This window comes from Carex rostrata, chromosome 13 (genome assembly GCF_964058835.1).
Source record: "Carex rostrata chromosome 13, lpCarRost1.2, whole genome shotgun sequence".
NCBI lineage: Eukaryota > Viridiplantae > Streptophyta > Magnoliopsida > Poales > Cyperaceae > Carex > Carex rostrata.
Genome location: NC_135930.1, coordinates 7,362,999 through 7,379,759, shown reverse-complemented (window position 1 = coordinate 7,379,759; position 16,761 = coordinate 7,362,999). Strand labels below are relative to the sequence as shown.

At 34.3% G+C, this 16,761-nt stretch overlaps 2 protein-coding genes across 3 annotated transcripts; both read left to right on the top strand.

The window, feature by feature from the left end:
• Nucleotides 1-941: 941 nt before the first annotated feature.
• NIR1 (nitrite reductase 1) lies at nt 942-3,731 on the top strand. Its single transcript, XM_078314404.1, has 4 exons — nt 942-1,409; nt 1,830-2,184; nt 2,289-2,577; nt 2,667-3,731. The coding sequence occupies exons 1-4, from the start codon at nt 1,040-1,042 to the stop codon at nt 3,408-3,410; spliced, it is 1,758 nt and encodes a 585-aa protein (XP_078170530.1). The 5' UTR covers nt 942-1,039; the 3' UTR covers nt 3,411-3,731.
• An 8,603-nt stretch (nt 3,732-12,334) lies between these two features.
• Nucleotides 12,335-16,481, top strand: LOC144564814 (large ribosomal subunit protein bL19c-like). Of its 2 annotated transcripts, none has more exons than XM_078314415.1 (6): nt 12,335-12,493; nt 12,622-12,762; nt 13,278-13,490; nt 13,848-13,934; nt 14,328-14,461; nt 16,045-16,481. In XM_078314415.1, exons 2-6 carry the CDS (start codon nt 12,622-12,624, stop codon nt 16,145-16,147), a joined length of 678 nt encoding a protein of 225 aa, XP_078170541.1. In that variant the 5' UTR covers nt 12,335-12,493; the 3' UTR covers nt 16,148-16,481. The 2 variants fall into 2 exon arrangements, with proteins under 2 accessions (XP_078170541.1, XP_078170542.1); XM_078314416.1 differs by having other exon boundaries at nt 12,345-12,493; nt 12,622-12,753.
• Nucleotides 16,482-16,761: the final 280 nt, after the last annotated feature.

Sequence of the window (16,761 nt, the reverse complement as noted above, 5' to 3'; positions counted from 1 at the left end):
ATATAGTGTTTCATCTATTTTCAAAAAATATAAAAATATTTATAATATTTTGATACAAAAAATAATAAATCATAACATTTTCTATTTAATTAAAAAAAATCAGATAATCTTATATCCGGGAAATTATTTCCCAGAAAGAGAATTCTCCAATCTAGAAAATTATTTTTGCGGATCGAGGGGCTGGATCCGGGAAATAATTTTACGGTTTGGGTACATTCCGATATTTTTGCAAATGGAATGTAGATTTAGAAATTTTGAATTTTTTTTTGGATATTAATAAAAATTTCGGTGTTCGAAGTATTAATTCTCTGAGAAAGAGATTCTTAAACTAATATTCTTTCAACAGAAACTAATTTTTATCAACCAACTTAGTTAAAAGAATTATACTTTACCGATGCTGTTAGGAAAATAACTACTTGTCTTTTGGAAAACTTTGAAAATAATTTAACTTTCAATCATTAAACTTTAGGATATGATATTCCCCATAACATATTTTGCTCTTTTCCATTAGATTAATCAAACACGTCTACTGAACAGATAAATTACTATTTTTCTTAAAAACTTATATTTTTAAGAGACCATAAATTGAAAATTTTCAGTTTTGTCCTTCCAAATTATTATTTTCTATAAAAATATTTTATTAGTCTCTTTCATAAAATAAAATTACGAAATATTTATTTATTCAGCGCCTATTTATTTATTTTTTATTTTAGCTCCTTTTTACTGATATATTTAAAGGACATTACAGCACAAGCAATCAGAACGGAAGTAACAATCTATTGTGGTCCTTGTGGACCAACGAAAAAAAAGAAAAGAAAAAGAAAATATATATTGTGGACGGAGTTTCTGGGGGGCAAAATCGGAAAAGCCATGTACAACAGCCAAGAGCCAACAGAAATAAGAAAGCTTGAGGAGATAATTTTGAAATGGGATGCTCAATGCTGGCTCTTAGGCCTCTCCAAAAGGCCACCGCTCATCTCCTACAAAGTCACTTCGAAATGGCATCTACCATTCACTTGGCAACATCATTTCACCAACAATGGCTTCTTCCACCTCAATTCAAAGACTTCTCTTCCCGCCTTCCACGCCGCACCGCCGTCCCACTTCGTTATCGGCTGCGACGAGAACCCCTGCAGAATCATCGACAGCTGTCGAGCCCAGCAGGCTGGAGTCAAGAGTGGAGAAGACGGAGAAAGGATTTTGGGTTCTGAAGGAGGAGCATCGGACCGGGATTAACCCTCAAGAGAAAGTCAAGCTGGCTAAGGAGCCGATGTCACTTTTCATGGAGGGAGGAATTCATGAGCTTGCGGCCGTGCCAATGGAGGAGATTGACAAGTCGAAGCTTAGTAAGGATGATGTTGATGTCAGGCTCAAGTGGCTCGGCTTATTCCATCGCCGCAAGCAACAATGTAATTCTTCTATTTTTATTTATTTAATTTTTTTTAACCCCCATCAATTCCAAGGAATTAATTAGGAAAAATGGCATCATTAATTAATATGGCCTTGTCAAGAAAAAGTGTAATCTAAGGACGTTGCTAGTACGCATTTTAATGTACATCCTGTATTCCTGTTTGAACAAAAGAGTTATTTCTTAACACCAGTATAGACTTTCAAAGAACAGCAAAATTAATTTGTAACGCTAGTATAGTATCAATTTGAGTATATTTTCCATACTCCATAGAAGGTATCTCTGTGGCTCACAGAGCATGGTAATTTGTGTTGTCCAATAAAAATAATAAGATGAAAGCTTAGAAGAAGAAAAGCAAATATTAGTCAACTAGCTTCTTTTATAATGTAATGGGAAACTTACATGCCTCCTTTAATTGCAGATGGAAGGTTCATGATGAGATTAAAACTCCCAAATGGTGTTACTACGAGTGAACAAACACGATACCTTGCTGGGGTCATAGCAGCATATGGTGATCAGGGTTGTGCTGATGTGACAACTCGCCAGAATTGGCAGATAAGAGGTGTGACATTGCCAGATGTGCCGGCCATCTTGGACGGCCTTGTGGCCGTTGGCCTCACCAGCCTTCAGAGTGGCATGGACAATGTCAGAAACCCTGTTGGAAACCCGCTTGCAGGAATCGACCCGCATGAGATTGTGGATACACGACCGTATACGAATCTTCTATCATCATATATAACTGGAAATTCTAAAGGCAACCCGGAGATCACCAACCTGTGAGTCATATTAATTTGCAACATCGGCATTTATGATTTTTCAATATTTCACAGAATTAAAATTAAATGTATTCATTCCGTGACTTTTTTTTTTTAAATTATAGTCCGAGAAAGTGGAATGTTTGTGTGATTGGTTCACATGATCTTTATGAGCATCCTCATATCAACGACCTGGCTTACATGCCAGCGATGAAGAACCGTAAATTTGGGTTCAACCTGCTAGTTGGGGGTTTCTTTAGTCCCAAGAGGTGTGAAGAGGCTATTCCACTTGATGCATGGGTCCCAGGCGATGATGTGATTCCTGTGTGCAAAGCAATTCTCGAGGCATATCGAGACCTTGGCAACAGAGGCAACCGACAAAGGACAAGGATGATGTGGCTAATTGATGAACTTGTAAGTTCCTTTATATCTGTCCACTAATGGCATTAAAAAAATTTGGGAAATTTGGTTATGACATTTTCTCTTTTTGTTACCAAATGTAGGGCATAGAAGTGTTTAGGTCAGAGGTGGCGAAGAGAATGCCCAGAGGGGAACTTGAACGTGCCGCAGAACAAGACCTCATAGACAAGAAATGGGAGAGGAGGGACTTGCTTGGAGTCCACCCCCAAAAGCAACCGGGCTTCTCTTTTGTGGGCCTCCACATCCCCGTGGGCCGCGTACAAGCCTCTGACATGGTTGAGCTGGCCCGCCTAGCTGACCAGTATGGCTCTGGTGAGCTCCGTCTTACTGTAGAACAAAACATCATAATACCAAATGTTGAGAACTCAAAAGTAGAACAACTTTTGAAAGAACCATTACTCAAGAAATTCTCCCCAGAACCGTCCCTACTAATGAAGAGCTTGGTTGCTTGCACGGGGAACCAATTTTGTGGCCAGGCAATTATTGAAACAAAGGCTAGGGCTTTGAAGGTTACAGAGGAAGTGGAGAGATTAGTGTCAGTCCCTAAGACGGTCAGGATGCATTGGACAGGATGCCCGAATACATGCGGGCAAGTGCAGGTGGCCGACATAGGATTTATGGGGTGCATGACCCGGGACTCAGAAGGGAAAATTGTGGAAGGGGCTGATGTTTTCTTAGGAGGCAGAATTGGGAGTGATTCACATTTGGGAGAGGTGTATAAAAAAGCAGTGCCATGTAAGGATTTGGTGCCATTGGTGGCTGATATTTTGGTTGAGAAGTTTGGGGCAGTAAGGAGGGATAGGGAGGAGGATGATGAAGAGAATTGATTTGTTATACTAAGAAGAAAACCGAAAGGAGTTGCGTTGATCTGGTAATGGATAAATGATCTGTTTATGACTTGGATCATGATCAACGGAGGAAAAATAAGTGCTTATTTTTGTATAACGTGTTTCTTAAAATGTTTGCCATGAAAGATGGAAACCGATTATGTTTACTTCATCTTTTGTTTTCTTTTTTTTGTCTTTCGTTTCATTTCGTTTTAGTTTATACAAACTATATTAAATTTTTTTGATTGAGCCTGTGTATTCTGTACAGAGAAACATGGGGCCATGTTGCAGTAATAACACAGTGAATTTTTGTATCACAAAGCATGCAAATTTAGATTTTTCATTTTTAATAAATTGTTACTTGTCGCTTTAGCTTTTATTTTAACAGCTTCAATTTTTAAGACAACAAACGTATTCGCGAATTTTGATATCACACAGTCAATGATTTGATCGATTCTAGTACACTACTGTACCGGTTGTACTGGTAAAATATTTTCACGGACCAGGTGAGTTAAGTTTCTTGGCCCTTTTGGTACTGTCTTTTCGACGTCTAGGAATGTGCGGCGTTCTGTGTAGCGGATAGATCTATTGAATTTATGGGTAGAAACTAGAAAGCAAAAGATCGCCCCATTGTTTTATAGTGTGGCTGCACGTGGTGGACCATGGACCAGGCTGAGATTCATCTGCCCCAATAGTGCCACGCCGCGTGGCCTGGTTTGGCAATTATGCCGAGTTTCTCTGATTCATGTAAACTTTCCGTGCAGCTAGCACTATGTCCGTCCAATATGGCGATTTATTTGTTGACTTTTCATTTGCTGTTCATCCAACGGTCGGAAAAACACGTTCTTTGACACACCATTTTATTCCCTATATATATATATATATATATATATTTTTTTTCTGTAAGGAACGACATACGAAGAAACAAAAAATATTTGCACATATTTCTACTTGCATAATTCCAATATATTTTTATCTTTATGGTTGTCGGCAATTGCCATAATTCAAAATTTTAGAACAGGGAAAAAGTTCCTCGAATTGAAAACTAAAAAATTTATTGTTTTGACACATTCTTTGTTACATAATTAGTAGACCTTGTATTAGGCTTTCTACCTGTTGTTATCTCAGAATGTAACTCAATGTATCTACCTACGGTTTTTAAATGCAAAAAAAAAAAAAGTTTGATACATTATTTTCCTACGCTCGAAGCATAAAATAATATAGTGAGCCCGAAAGAATACTTCAAAGTCTGTTTAGGTACCTCACCCTTGTTATCATATTAAACTACCGTACTCAATGATAGAAGAAGACAAAATCTTAATTATAATGCGATTAGTTTAGTCTAGCCATGTGTCATAGCGAGACTAATTTGCGGTGTGGTCAAAGATTAAAAAAATATAATGTTGCCAAGTAGCAACAATTCTTACTTCGAGCTGAAGCAAAAACGAATTGGTCTTTCTCCTCAATTTCCTGTCAAGTAGATCTTGATGGCAAAACTGTAATTTAGCATTCATCATCCCCGTTTCTTGCCACGCGTTTAAATTTCAGATTTACTTCATGTAATCATGTTTGTCCGAATTGAAAGATTTTGATGATTGTTACATTATTCAATTATAAATTTATAATAAACAAACAACACTAAAATTTATAATTAATTTAAATATATCAATTAATAGTTGGTTGAAAAGGGAAAAGGTAAAGGTTGAAATACAATCTTTTATGGAACCCAATTTTATAATTATAAAAATTCATACATTTTCAAGCCCAACCATTATTCATGCTAAACTTTCACGATTTATGTGTATCTTTAACTTAAATTTAAATAGCCATTCCTTTGATGCATCAGCTGATCCAAACAGGATGGGATTGAAAGTTATTTATTTATTTTTTGTATTCAAATTTTGATACCACAAGAGGATCAGAATTTAATATGATATATTTTAAAAAAGGAACATGAGTTTTAGTTCTTATTCGACTCAAATGTCCACTAAAAATCTCTTATTTACATTTCAAAATACGATATTTTACACGAAAAATATTATTTTGCTACTAGATTAAAAACTGATTCTCATTTATTGGATTTGTCCAAAACGTTAAAACGGGTCTATTTCATGAGTAATGCGTTTACATGTCAAATTTATATATTTTCAACTTATTCCGTTTCATGAGTAATGTGTTTACATGTCAAATTTATATATTTTCAACTTAATTTAATATAAAGCGAAGTGATCAATTATAGAAGATTTATAAGTTAATTTTAATTCATTCATTTGTTATTTTTTTGAAATTTATACTAAATTAATTCAAAAGTTTATAAATTTAACATGTAAATGCACTATTTGTAAAGTATATTGGTTTCAGCGATTTGAAGATAAGTTTTGGAGTTAAAACTCACAAAGAGCTTGGTGAGCTTGCCAAATTACAGACGTTAATAAAGATTAGATTGCGCTAATTAGTAGTAGAGTTCAATATTGTAAAAAAATTATCGGATCTTTACTTTCTAGTTTTGAGAGTATCAAATCTGATAAAGAATTTAGATTATTCTTACTAAAGGAATATATTATTATTTTTTCTTAATTTTTCAAAAAATAAAAAAACTTATACTGATATATTTAAATTTTTATGGGTACATTTGAAATTTGGGAAGCTCTTGAAAATAAACCCCAGAGGCCAGAGCCGAATTCATGACAGCAAAAACACAGTGTTGTAAATAACGATATGCGGTTGTCGGATAGATGAGGTACGGTCAAGCGATTAATTGATATGCAGCCGATTAATCGAAATTATGCGAACAATTTAATATTTTTATTAAATTTATGTATATATATCATAATTTATTAAAAATAATTTATTTAAATCATTAAACTATCAAATAAACTTAATTTGACTTAGTTCCATAATTTTAACATGACACTACGTTTATTTTTTTCTAACGCATAAGCACTTAAAATGTATAAGCAACACATTTATTTAATAAAAAAATAAATTTAAGAATTTAACTTTTTCAAATACTAATAACATATTATTTGAAAGAAATGAAATATTATGACATAAAATCACTAAATTTAATTTATGATGACAACTTAGTTTTATAAATGAATATATATGTCGTACTAATTGATAAAATTACATCAGTAATTAGTAAGAAAAATATATGGTATATAAATAACAGAAGAATGAATCAATTTCAAAGTGAGTAAGAAGAAAAAACATATATAAAAAATATTAAATTTATGTCTAAGCACAAATAAAATTACAATACATGATTTATAAAAACTTATTATCATACACTATCACGGAAAAAAAAAAATCAATGTGAAAAATAAATATTCACTGAAAAAAACTGGAATAAATAGAAATAAACAAAATTAAACGGAAATAAACAAGAATAATCGGGAATAAACGGACGATTAAACAGTAAAACTACCGATTAATCGGAAAAAACGACCGATTGATTATTTTCATCTGCAAACAAACATTCATTAAGTGTATTTTGATCAGCGTTAATAATTAAACAGTCGTTAAATCCGTTTTTTACAACACTGCAAAAACATTCAGAAGTAATAATATATTGTGGTCCTCGCGCGTAGACCAACGAAAAAAGAACAGAAAAGAAAATATATATTGTGGACCGAAGTTTCCAAGGGCAAAATCGGAAAAACAGTATACGACAGGAATGAGAAAGCTTGAAGATGAATACTGAAATGTGATGCCGTCTCTTAGGCCTCTCCAAAAGGCCACCGCTCATCTTTTGGAGGCCACTGGTGAAGCAGAAGATAACCATTTTACAGTGGTTGACATTGGTTTATTTATTTATTTTTTTCTTTTTTAGGAAATACAGTGGTTGATTTTGAATTATAGTGGGGAAATAAATCTGCTGTCTACAATTTTCAATTCACTCATTCATTTCTTTAATATACGAATCTCAAAAACATAATTTTAAAAAATAGTTTTTGATATAGCAGGTAAGACATATGATTTCTATATGAGAGATCATGAGTTCAAAATCTTTTATTATAATAACAATAATATTAAGGGATCGACTAACAGTCTCCTATCTGTCCCCCGCACTAAAAGACAAAAAAAAAATAGTTAAAACGTGCTAACTACCACCAAAGAGCAAGATTAATGTTATTTTATTAATAGTCAAAACGTATAGTATTCATACCTATGAATTTATAGTATTCATACTTATTATCAGTTGCATTCATCATATGTAAACACAAGCTGGAGGGGACCAGTAACGACCAGGGGGGACCGCTGACGTCTTGTGACAGCCTGGATTGGGGACCGCAATCGTTTGAAAGCGACATTTGCCAAGATTGGGGACCACTATAGCGAATCTATATATTATTCATATCTAAATAAAGAAGTATTCATATCTAAACAAATGAAGTATTCATACTGACGATTACGAAGTATTCATATATGTTTGAAATAATTTATACAATTCAAAATTCAAAGTCAGATTCATCTCTCTCACCTCACCTCTTCCAAGAAGTATTCATACTGACAATTACGAAGTATTCATACATGTTCGAAATAATTTATACAATTCAAAATTCATTGTCAAATTCATCTCTCTCACCCACCTCTTCCAATAAATATTCATATCTAACATGAAGTATGCATATCTAACAAATGAAGTATGCATATCTAACAAATGAAGTATTCATATCTAACTAATGAAGTATTCATATCTAACTAATGAAGTACTCAATATCTAACAAATGAAATATTCATATATATAATTATTCATATCTAACTAATGAAGTATTCACACATGACACTAACAATATTCACATCTGACACTAATAATATTCACACCTGCCCAGATTGGGACCAAGAAATATTCTCAACAGACTAGTATGCATATCTAAAACAATGAAGTATTCATATCTAACTAAAGAATTATTCATACTGACGATTACGAAGTATTCATACATGTTCGAAATAATTTATACAATTCAAAATTCAAAGTCAGATTCATCTCTCTCATCCCACCTCTTCTAAGAAGTATTCATATGTAACATGAAGTATGCATATATAATAACTGAAGTATTCATATCTAACTAATAAAGTATTCATATGTTGCACTGTGACAACCTTCGCTGGGCTAGCATGGACCCCCTCCAATGGTGCACCACACTCTCCCCACCAAATCTTGACGGTGCACCCTGCTCTCCTCGTTAGATCTCGACGGTGCACCACGCTCTCCTCGTCTGATCTCGACGGTGCACCACGCTCTCCTCGCCGGATCTCGACGATGCACCACGCTCGCCTCGCCGGATCTTGACCGCCATCACAACCGTCGGCGTGGGTAGATGGTGGCGAGCAGTAGAGGAGAAGAACATGGTGAGTTTTAGTTATGTTGAATTTTTTTTTTCTTTCTAAGAGAAGATTGAAAAGGATGGATTTTGACCACGTGAGAGAATAAAAAATGAAAGTTGTTAGGGGGACAGATAGGGGACAGATTCAAGGGGGACAACATCTTTACTCTAATATTAAATAGTTTGGTGATTTGACTTTAATTTTTACTTAAAAAAACATATAGTTTTTATATACGAATCTCAAAATAGATGAATGAATGGATTTGAAATTGCAGGACTGTGTAATTCTTTGAAATCACCCCAAATTTATTTCCATGGAGAGGTACATTTGTGTCCTAAAAGAACCCAAAACAAATTTAGATTACTCAAAACTTTTTATTTTGGTGTAAAGCCCATAGACAATTTCATTTATTAAAAAATTACAAAGTAGTTGTTACATAAGATGATACAACAAGTGTCTTGAAAAAGCATATGACTGTAAATAAACTAAAAACACACAAATGTATGTGCATCTTGTGACATAAATTTGATTATCCTTGCTTGTTGAAAATAATAGAAGCCTACCGATTGTTTCCTCTATGGGCAAAGTTTGTTATGCTCGCAGACTTTATCGTAGAAGGCACTGAATCAAATTGGACTGTGAACTAAATTAACCAGACTGAGACAGTCACCACTCAGATTCTAATGGAGACACTGAATCAAACCTGATTAGGAACTGAATCAACCGGGCATGGATAGTCATAATTCAAAGGTCTCAATGAAGAGCCGCCAGTGTGAGAGCAAAAAAAAAAACAGAGAGAGAAGAGGAGCAGAAGAAAAAAAACACATAACAAACACCAACACGAGCCAAAACATATAACAACATAGAAAGTAAATAACTATATGTACAACTCGTTCCACCCACTCTTTCATTGTCAAAGAGGGGAAAAAAATCTGAGAGAAGAGAAGAAAAAACGAACTGCTTGTTGAATAAAAACCTCAAGAGACCGAAGGAAAGTGCGGTGACCAGATCCATTAGACAGAAGCACCGAAAAACGATGACAAGATCAGCTAAACGGAAACGTCTCGCGTTGTTATCACCAGTTGATAAAGAAGAAAGAGCCGACATAACGCCTGCCGCCTGGAGGTCGCCATAGTTTTCGCCGCTTAGAAAAAGTGGTGAGTGGTTCTAAAAGTGTTTATTACATGATTGCTCACAAACTTTAAACTCAATGCAGAAAACAACGCACTTACAGTCATTTCAATGCCGCTAAGAATATTGGGCCTGATTAGGCCATGTAACTTATAATTTTGCTAATCCAACTATTTCGTATTGGGGGTAAAAGCTGGCACCAACCGGGGCTCTTTTTTATGCTCCCAACTCCAAGTGGCCAATCCTGCACCAGGAGGAGGGTTGTTGCGGTTTGGTGCAGTAAGTGGATATGTAAAAAGGTTCACACCCAGTACGATACGATTTTTATATATCATTTCTACGTGTAGGTCAGCTGTTGTAATCTAGAATTCACATCCTCTGAGATATCTCTTATTTTGCGCGACTTTTTCAAAAATCTCAATCGTTCAAGTACGTTCTGCACAATATGAAAAATCTCATATAATACTGGCTCCTGCAGTGTCCCCGAATAGGCACCGGTAAAATACTATCTCAGAGGATACGCGCTCTGTAATCTGTGTGTTATGTGGTGTGTTGATTCGCGTGTTGTAATTACTATATGGAGAAAATGATTAGGTGCAACGCGGCACCTGAATTGGTTTGGCCAAGGTAAGGTATGGTATGGAATGACACAGACACAAGACAATTCAGTACATGACAAGTCAAAGTACAAAAAAAATGTGACTAGACATGGTTGTGGTTGATCACGATATGTGCTTATCATTCTTCGCAATTTTAGTTACGATAAGATACGATACGTAAATACTTAATTACGGATAACATGATACAAATTTACATCTTGACGGTAAAATTATGTAGTTAAAATTGTGGATCTTGTGAGGCTATCAACAATTGGAAGAATTAGTGGCGTAGCTAGGATTTGAGTTAGGGGTGGGTAAAAAGTTTTGGGTTACTTGATCAGTGGACAAAATTAATTTATATACTTTAATCATTTTAATCAATATCAACAAATTCTAAATCAGATTTAAACAAAAATCAAGAAAAACATTAATACTCAACAATTTTAATCAATTATCAGTTGCAATTTGCAATTTAATTCATTCGATTGAATTACAGTATTGAATTGTCAAAGGATAGAGATGAGCAATCATATTTATACTACTTTCTCTTTCAACAAAAAAAAAAAAATTTACTACTCCATACTCAATTTTAAAATTCCAGAGATAGACTGCCTACCCCTGTTACCTGATGGCTCCATTACTGGGAAGAGTCTAGAAAGAAATTAATAATGGAGAAACTACTTTTATAATGGAGAAAGAAATCTTACTAGAAACTATAGAAAGAAATTATGTGTATGGAAAGAAATCTTACTAGAAACTATAGAAAGAAATCTTAAAAAAAGTTATTTATTTAATTAAAGAAACTATAGAAAGAAATTAATAATGGAGAAACTACTTTTATAATGCAATTATTATGTGAAATCTTACTAGAAAATTGCAGCAGTGCGGATACTACAAAGGCTAAAATATGTGTGTATGGATGTCTAAGGTGCTTACATGTGGGTTTCACATGCTTCAATTTGAGAGAATAACACAGTAACAAAGTATGCAATATAAAATTGAGTACTAGGATAACATCAATAACTAATTAAAAAAAATTATAAGACAGCCTTCAATCCTAAAATAACAATATAGTAGAAAAAATCGACATTTAAATAAAAACAGAAAAAAATCTAATAATAACATAGAATTTTGAAATAACAAAATATAATATCATAAAATTGTAATTTTCAAACTTTAAATTAAATTATTTTGACAAAAACGTTTGTTGTCTCTGTGTTAAGAAGTAAAATTTGTCAAAGCAATGCAAGACAATTGAAAGAGAGTCGGTCTTCGAATTGTTAAAGCTGTTATACTAATCAACTAGTGAATACTGAATTAATGAAATTTAAAAGATAATTCAATTTTACGGTTCATATTTTCTCTGAACAAATATATCTTTCCGATGTCTAAAATCTTAGCCATTTATTAGGATTAAGGGGAGACTAAATAAGAAAAACAAATTATTATATTACTTCAAATTTACTTAGACGAATATAATAGCTTTAAAAAATAATATATTTTATCAGCAATTAGTTATTACATTGATTGTTAGCATAAAAAAAAAAAAATTCCTGCAGGAAACGCAAAAATAATTCACATCCACTATTCCAATTTAATCAATCTAACAGGCCGTAAGGTTTCAGGTTTGTCCACAAAAAAACCTAGCTACTCAAAAATAATTCACGTCTCTAAGATATCTCAAAATTTGAGTTAATTTTGAAATAAATCTAAACCGTTCAAATTCATTGCAACACGAATCTTAAGGATTTTAATTTCAATTAATACTGTCTGTACATTGACAACATAATTCGAATTGAATACGTGTATATGACTCAATTTTAATATAAAATGAAAATTTCTATCTCCTAAAAAAAATATAAGTGCTTCCGGTTGTCAGGGAATTCCCACACAGGTGCTCCTCCCGTTCTCGCCGTAGAGGATCCAAAATCTCTATTGCTAGGGTTTTGACCCTCTCTTTCCGCCAGCTCCAAGTTTCACATTCAACTCAAGCTGTTGGTGTTATTTCTAAACTCTTGAAAGGTATTCATTCTATTTCAATGTGAAATCTTTAATCGTTTTTGTTCCCAAAGAAAGGATCGCTAATGACTTTATGGGTGCTCACTTGCATTCTTTAAGCTAATTCGACATTTCTGTTGTTCACTGGACAGATGCAGTCTCTCCTAAGGGCTTACTGTCGAGCCAGAAATGGAGACTATAGTCGGAGGATCATGCAATTGGGATCTCTTACAACCTTTAGTGGAAGCGAAGTAAATACCACAAGTTCAACTGTAATCCGAAAGGTTTTATCGGTATGCAAAACTTCTCACTTCGTTCCCCTATATAAAAAGAAACTTGTTTGTGGTCCGGTGCTGGTTTGATCACTATTTGATCCTTTCTTATTGTTTTCTCTTCCCTTTGGCTTTACTTGTTTGGTGTCCAAATTGCAGAGTTAGATTAGGTAGCTGGTCAATTGACATTAAATTGAGACAGATTGGGGTTTATGTTACTGTGTTGATTAATATTGGATTTTTATCCAAACTGATGCTTAACATTAGTTTATACTGTACTGACAGTAATATCCTTGTACAGAGCCACATGTCTGGCCCAACATTATGCATGAGATGAATTGTATGATTCAATCCAAACTGTCCTCAGATGGGTTCTAGCACGTGACATTTATACCAAAATGAAAAATAAAATTTGATTTCATCGTTCTGTTATTTCAGAATAAATTCCCTGTTTTGCCAAGAACGAGGCATGTTAGGTTTATTCATGCACTATTTCTTAACCGAAGTGAATTATATCCATTATTTGTGAACTTCAGAGAAGTGATATTTTCAAAAGCGGGGTTGTGGCTTTATCTCAGACAGCAACATGTTCCTTCTTCAGAAACAACCAATTGAATAGATGCATGTCAACAGCAGCGCAACCAGATGAAGATTTTGAAGGAGAAGATGTGCCTACTGCTCCAGCAATAGATACACCTCCTCGTATTAAGTTCAAGAGGCTTGATAAAACGGCAAAACAAATCATGACTGTGAGTGCTAATTTCTCAGCAAACACTTGATTTTCCTCTATTATTCTAAACTGGACTAGTGTTTTTTGTAAAATCTTGTAGAACCATATCAATATCTCCAATGTTTTTTACTTTCCAATTCCTTATACATACATTATCTCTCTTATTTAATGGGAAAATTACATTGAGAAAATTGCATAACATAGTTTTGATGATGTTTGGAATACTTGTGCAATTTGTGCTTTTACCAGGGCATGGATTTTCTTTTCCCTTTGCAGGGTTATATTTGTTGAATAACCTTGTTAGCCTAGCTAATCCATCTTATTAGATGGTCTCAAAAAGACTGACAGAGTTTTTGTCCTAATTTTGAAATTTCAGATTTTGGATAAAGAGGCTGTTGAACAAGTGCGTTCTGACAGGGCGGTGCCTGATATTCAGCCTGGTTGTATTGTTGAATTAAAAGTGGTATGCTAGGTCATTCTTTATCTTGCTGGTAAAAATTGTTTTAGGTGATGGTGCCACCTATTTGACATTAAAGATTTTTTTATTTAACAATGATAAGCGGATTGAATATAGAATGCCACTGATGCATTGAACCAGCATCAAGCACCAGAGTATGGATTTTGATCCTGCACTATGCATAATGGTACAGCATGGTTTTATAGTCTGGTACCATTACTAAGCATGAATGGTACATTACTAGTACTGGATCCGTAGTAATTTTGTTCACCTAGAATGACTGCTAAGGTGTCAATACCTTACTAGATAAATACTGCACACTGGCACAACCAGTGCACTTCTTTAGTAACCCAATTTGCTATTTCCTCTGATGCCTTGTTTCTCTAATTTTTCAAACAGGAAGTGCCCGAGAACAAGAGGCGTGTTTCAACCCTTAAAGGAATCGTGATAGCTCGGAGAAATGCTGGGTTGAATACGACTTTCAGGTTGCGTAGGCTGGTTGCTGGTGTTGGTGTTGAGTCTGTGTTTCCTCTGTAAGTTTCACCTTTTGCATGTATACCCTGCAAAAATATCAATATTATTGTGCATCTTTGCAAAACAACAAATATCTCATGTCTTCTCTGAAATATGAAGAAAATTATGGACTTTGTTCCACTAATAAACTCTTTGGTAATAAGAAAATTGCCAAACTCTTTGTTTCCTTGCTTGCGTAGAGATGGATAGTAATTAACGAGTGGTTTGCACATTTTTGGAAGAAAAATGGGAAAGGGAACGGCTGGGAAAGATATTCTTATCATATTTCTGGGTGTATTTTTCTCTCTCTCTGTTTTTTTTTTCCTGGGAAAAGCAGTTTCTTTTGTCAGAGACCTAAGGAAAGCCCTAACGAACAGCCCACCCCCCACCCACACACCACCACCATACCTAACCCTACTACAATTGTAAACCACATCACAAGCAATCAGTACAGTAAGAAAAGAGTGTACAGACCATAGCCACATTTATTTTTATAAATTTAAAATTCAATCAGGCAACACTAGCCACAATTGCTCTTTGTTCCAGCTTCCCTCTCTGGTATCTTGCTGGTACCAGTCCCGCTGCCACCTGATGTTTGTCCAGCTAATATTTTAATTAGTGAAGATATCATGGCTGATAAGGATCTCCCATATTTTGGACTTGTTTGATTGTAATACATTTTATTATATTTCAACCAAATATAGCCGAGCAAAACTTCCTGTGTTTTCCTCTCATGTGCATAATGACATGCCAAATATTGTACTGATGTGTGAAAAACAAACAAATGGTCAACTGTTTCCTCCTTGTCAGATTCCCCACCTCCTGTACAAGTCAATCTCTCTCACACAGGGACTTGACTGTAAATTTACCTTTAGAGTTCCATCTCCAAATTGCAATATCCAGATCAGTGGAAAGTGTATGGAAGCTTTAGGTCTTTATTTCTTTATCAGTGAAAGCTAGAAGATGAACTGTTTGATATAAAGGGACCTTATATTACACTGGAAACTTCAGGGACCCAATGTATTTTAAGGATGGATCTAAATACCAAATGCCAGTTCACAACAGGTACTTACTATGGTCTGTGCGAAATTGAGATATTTTCTAGGTGAAGGGGGGATAGTATACATCACTAGCAACTGAGGACCTTGTGTTGTTTTTTGGTTGCCTCTATTTATTAAAGGACCAGCTCCATACACCATTCAAAATAAGATCTTATATTCTCCAGTAAAACATTGACATACCTCATATTTCCTCCATCTATATTTTTCAGATAAATTTCCAAATTACCCTCTGGTATCACTTGGTGGTATGGTAAGAAATTATGGAATATTTGTTCTTCCAAAGAAAATGGTTAGTGAAAACTAGAAGTGCTGGATCTGTATTAACTTTGATGCTTGAAGGATAAAATGCAATTTTTTAATAATGGTTCTAGTATTCTTTGTTGGGGAACAAATCTTCTAAACTGACCTTTTTTTTATTTTATTTTCTGTCACGTGTATGGAAAATGTTTTCCATCTTTTATAGAGACCCATATGATTTTTCAAACATTCTGGTGGCATAAAGAATATTTTGACCTTGTACTGTCTAATTTGAAACATGTCAGGTATTCACCAAACATTAAGGAAATGAAGATACTTGACAGAAAGAAGGTCAGGAGAGCTAAGCTTTATTACCTCAGAGACAGGATGAATGCTCTCAAGAAATAAGAATAATCCAAAAACATTTCATATCCTTTTGTTTTGTTTCCGGGTTTTGGTCACTTGGATATTTGGCGCCTATATTTTTAGGAGTTGGCCTTCATTTTGAAATGAGCATCTTATGTATTTTTTTTTTACCTTCTAGGTAACAGAATAATTGAGGTAGATCTTCTATATAAAATTGGAGCAAAAAATTAAGAGAAAGACTAACTTTTACTATTTTGTAAGATGTAGCCAAATAGTTTTTTTATATGCTTGTTTATAACAGCCCATTTTATGTGTTATAACTTGTGAAGATGATCATTGCAGCTGAGTTCCATATAATGATTTGTTTAAATTTACACTCATGACTCATGACTCATGACTATATATATAGCCTATTCATTGACACTTTAAGCCTATGATCGAAATCATATTCAAAGTTAGATGTAGGTGACATTGTAATCACGCAAAAAGTCACAGTCCGATTAATGAATTACTAAATCACAACTACTGAACTGAACGACCTAAACCGATTCTCTGTGAATCTAATGGCAAACTAGTACACTATTTGAATAAATGCCCCGAGGCGATTTGAAGTTGATGGCGCATGATGTATCCCTATCTACACTCTACAGAGATCG

Bases quoted from the DNA above. Each gene is read 5' to 3' on its own strand.
- NIR1 (XM_078314404.1), top strand. From the start codon at position 1,040: ATGGCTTCTTCCACCTCAATTCAAAGACTTCTCTTCCCGCCTTCCACG. The intron at 1,410-1,829 runs GTAATTCTTCTA...CTTTAATTGCAG, and splicing joins CCATCGCCGCAAGCAACAAT to ATGGAAGGTTCATGATGAGA. The intron at 2,185-2,288 runs GTGAGTCATATT...TTTAAATTATAG, and splicing joins AACCCGGAGATCACCAACCT to TCCGAGAAAGTGGAATGTTT.
- LOC144564814 (XM_078314415.1), top strand. From the start codon at position 12,622: ATGCAGTCTCTCCTAAGGGCTTACTGTCGAGCCAGAAATGGAGACTAT. The intron at 13,491-13,847 runs GTGAGTGCTAAT...TTGAAATTTCAG, and splicing joins CGGCAAAACAAATCATGACT to ATTTTGGATAAAGAGGCTGT. The intron at 13,935-14,327 runs GTATGCTAGGTC...TTTTTCAAACAG, and splicing joins GTATTGTTGAATTAAAAGTG to GAAGTGCCCGAGAACAAGAG.